We start from the raw sequence: 3,149 nt of genomic DNA on the forward strand, positions 1-3,149 counted from the left end.
GGGCCGAGCCGGCACACGCCCAAGCACCCAGCCCCGGACAACGAGAGCCTCCAGCGCGCAGGCGGGCAAAGGCACAACCCACCAGAGGACAGGAGCCCACCCCCAACCGACCACCCCCCAGGCCCCAGCAGCCACCCCAGCCAGCGGGCCAGTAAGTCCAGAATTAAAAGCAGTCACTTTTAAAATGTTCCCATTTTCTCTTGTGGCTGAATATATTGTTAGTTTAAAAGTAACGACTGCTTCAAAGAAAACTATACACTCTTTTTAAAATAAATACAGTATTTGGTTTTACATGTAAACGCTAATGTTAGAAAAACAGAGTGATAAAGTTGCTTACCAAAAGAAAAAAGCCAGTGAAAACAAATCCAACAACAGTGGACTGGAAGTCAATCATTTTGAATATTTTTTAGAATAAGATGAAGTAAAACAAAAACAAATTAAGTCTTAGATGAATTATTTTACTCATGGAAAGTTGCTCTACCATAAAGTCAGCTCTCTGTAACAGCTGACAGCACACTTCTCAAACAAACAGTGTTTGATTGGGTGTATAGCCTTTATAATGCAACACTACCTGAAATACTGGTGTTGCAAGTTCAGCAACTGCCACGGATTAACAACAGAGCTAGAGTACTGCACCTCTAAATTTACTCTGCTGAATAGAAAAAAAAAWGTTTCTTTCACGTCATTTATTATTCTGACAGATGTTTTTCTTTCCTTAGAGAGTCTAAGTTCATTAATAGTTTTTGAGCCAAGGACTCTGTTTGGCCCATGCCCACGCAGGACTTTGAAGAAATCTGATCTGAAAAACAAACTGATATCACAAGCCAAAGTTAATTACCCAAGCCTTACTGACTTTCCACATCTCAAACAGAATAAAACATTGGTAACACTGTTCATGGATTGTTTCAGGTTACCAAACAGGAGCATCAGCGCCATCATCCTGTCTATATAAAAGCCACTAGAATAAGCTGAGATTACTTATGAGCTCTGTTAGACAGCTAACCCTGGACATACGGCCTTACTTTAAGCATTCTTTGCTGGATTTTTTTTTATTTTACAAACACAAAGACTTGGACTCAATGGCTTTGGAGGACCTGTGCAATTTTGATGATGTTTTCCATCCAGAAACATTTTCAGCGTCAGCAGGGAAAAAGAAAGGTTGTAGCTATGCAACCAATTTGCCCTTCAGGAATAACACAAGTCTGCTACATTTTTACATACCAGTGGCAGAGTATTTGGATGAAAGCCCAATACAGTTTGGGCAAATCAACCTGATGCAGAGCTCAAGTGCCATCTCATCTCAAGAGTGCCTCTTAACACCCTCCTGCGTGCCCACAAGCTTTCCGTTCGCTTCCTCTCAGCCTGTACCTCTTCCCTTCCCCATGTCTCATGGGACCACCACCTTGGCGTTCATGTTTCAGGGCGGGGTCCTGGCTGCAGCAGACACTCGTTCCAGCTGCTCCGGCCTGGTGGCGTGCCCGGCCTCCCAGAAGATCCTGCCCATTCACAGCCACTTGGTGGGCACCACCTCCGGAACATCAGCCGACTGYGCTCTTTGGAAGCGCATACTGTCTCGAGAACTGCGGCTTTACCAGCTGCGCTACGGCCGCCGCTTGTCCACGAGTGGAGCTGCCAAACTGCTTTCACACATGCTTCACCCCTTTAAGGGAACTGAGCTCTGTGTAGCTGCTACACTATGTGGGTGGGACGGAGGAGAGCAAGATGATGGATGTCCTGACAGTAACTCGGAAACAACAAAAACTCAAAACACTGACCAGGAAATGACTGCAGATGCCTCAAGCAGCTCAAAGAAGAAAAGAAGTTTGTCTGGACCCAGCCTGTTTTATGTATGCAGCGATGGTACTCGTCTACAGGGGACACTCTTCTCTGTGGGTTCAGGATCCCCCTACGCCTATTCCATCCTGGACCAAGGAGTTCAGTGGGGTCTGACAGTGAAGGAGGCCACATCAATAGCTCGAGAAGCTGTGTTCAGAGCCACCTACAGGGATGCATACTCAGGAAACTGTGTGGACATCTATCACATCACCTCAAAAGGATGGACTCGCCGGACGCGCGAGGACCTGAAAGAGGAACATTACAGAGAAAAGGAGAGGCGACGAGTTGAGAGGGAGACACGGCACAAATTTCTCCCAGCAAACACATGCAGCAAACAAGAAACWTCTTGAGAAAAGAAAAGCAAACACTGAGGCATATTTCAGAGCAGATACTAAATTAATGAACAAGACAGGCAGTCACATCCTCGCAGCTATTTTTCTCAAATGATTTAGGCMCGAGTATCATTTCATTTAATAAACAGCTTATGGTTTGTTTGCACTGATGACAAAATGTACTCCAGTAGTGCGCTGCTGGCTGCCATTTTGATGTAGATGTTAAAAGATTATAGATCATTTTATCATTTGAAATATGAGATAATTACTACCTACGCCTGCATCATAGATGAGCACATAAACAGAGAAAAGCAGACAATGAGTTGTCTGAAGGCTGTTTTAAAATATGAGAAAAATATTTTAAGTGTTGCAAAAAGAGCCAGTGGGTTAAATGATTTGAATCCGTCAGAATAATCCCAAGTTTTCTTTGGCACATAAATTAATGAATGAAAATATGAGATTTGGTTGAACGGAACTTGGCTGTTYGTTTTGTTTGACCGCTGTGGTCATAAAAATATTATTATTCAAATGAAATTGTCATTGGAAAAAAAGGACAAATGCTATATTTTTCTATGTGTTTTGCTTTTTTATTATTATTATTATTATTTTACATTTAAAACCAAAGTGTGGTGATGAATGGTCTCCAGGGAAACAATTTACCATGTGAGAGCAGTTCTCCAGTCGATTGAAAAAGTTTAAACACCMCTTGGTATTCTTTCAATTGATTTAGAATTGGTATTTTGCATGCACATTGCACAGTGATGCGATTTATGAAAGAATGGACAAAAATAAGGCATTGCTGAAAGAAAAACTTTAAAAAGGCAGCCTGTATGTAGAAGAAGGTACTCAGATATGTRACACATCATATCGAAATGAGGATTACCGTATTTACTCATGTATAATACCATCATCCTTTTTTGAGCTTAAAAAGTCTAAAAAGTCTAATCATCAATATCCCTTGTATAACACTACCCCCCCCAC

The 3,149-nt window shown here is 42.2% G+C and overlaps 2 protein-coding genes across 2 annotated transcripts in view; one reads left to right on the plus strand and one right to left on the minus strand.

Moving 5' to 3' along the window:
* The window catches only part of LOC106512292 (protein sel-1 homolog 3), a gene marked incomplete in the record, with an annotated part of 29,988 nt that extends 29,552 nt beyond the window's left edge, over window positions 1-436 (minus strand). Inside the window, 1 exon segment of the mRNA XM_014000952.1 lies at window positions 338-436. Coding sequence (XP_013856406.1) covers window positions 338-394 — 57 coding nt within the window.
* A 643-nt stretch (window positions 437-1,079) lies between these two features.
* psmb11b (proteasome 20S subunit beta 11b) lies at window positions 1,080-2,202 on the plus strand. Its single transcript, XM_014034713.1, has one exon. It carries the CDS (start codon window positions 1,080-1,082, stop codon window positions 2,184-2,186), a length of 1,107 nt encoding a protein of 368 aa, XP_013890167.1. The 3' UTR covers window positions 2,187-2,202.
* The last annotated feature ends 947 nt before the right edge of the window (window positions 2,203-3,149 follow it).

Source organism: Austrofundulus limnaeus, unplaced genomic scaffold, assembly GCF_001266775.1.
Source record: "Austrofundulus limnaeus strain Quisiro unplaced genomic scaffold, Austrofundulus_limnaeus-1.0 Scaffold8, whole genome shotgun sequence".
Taxonomy (NCBI): domain Eukaryota; kingdom Metazoa; phylum Chordata; class Actinopteri; order Cyprinodontiformes; family Rivulidae; genus Austrofundulus; species Austrofundulus limnaeus.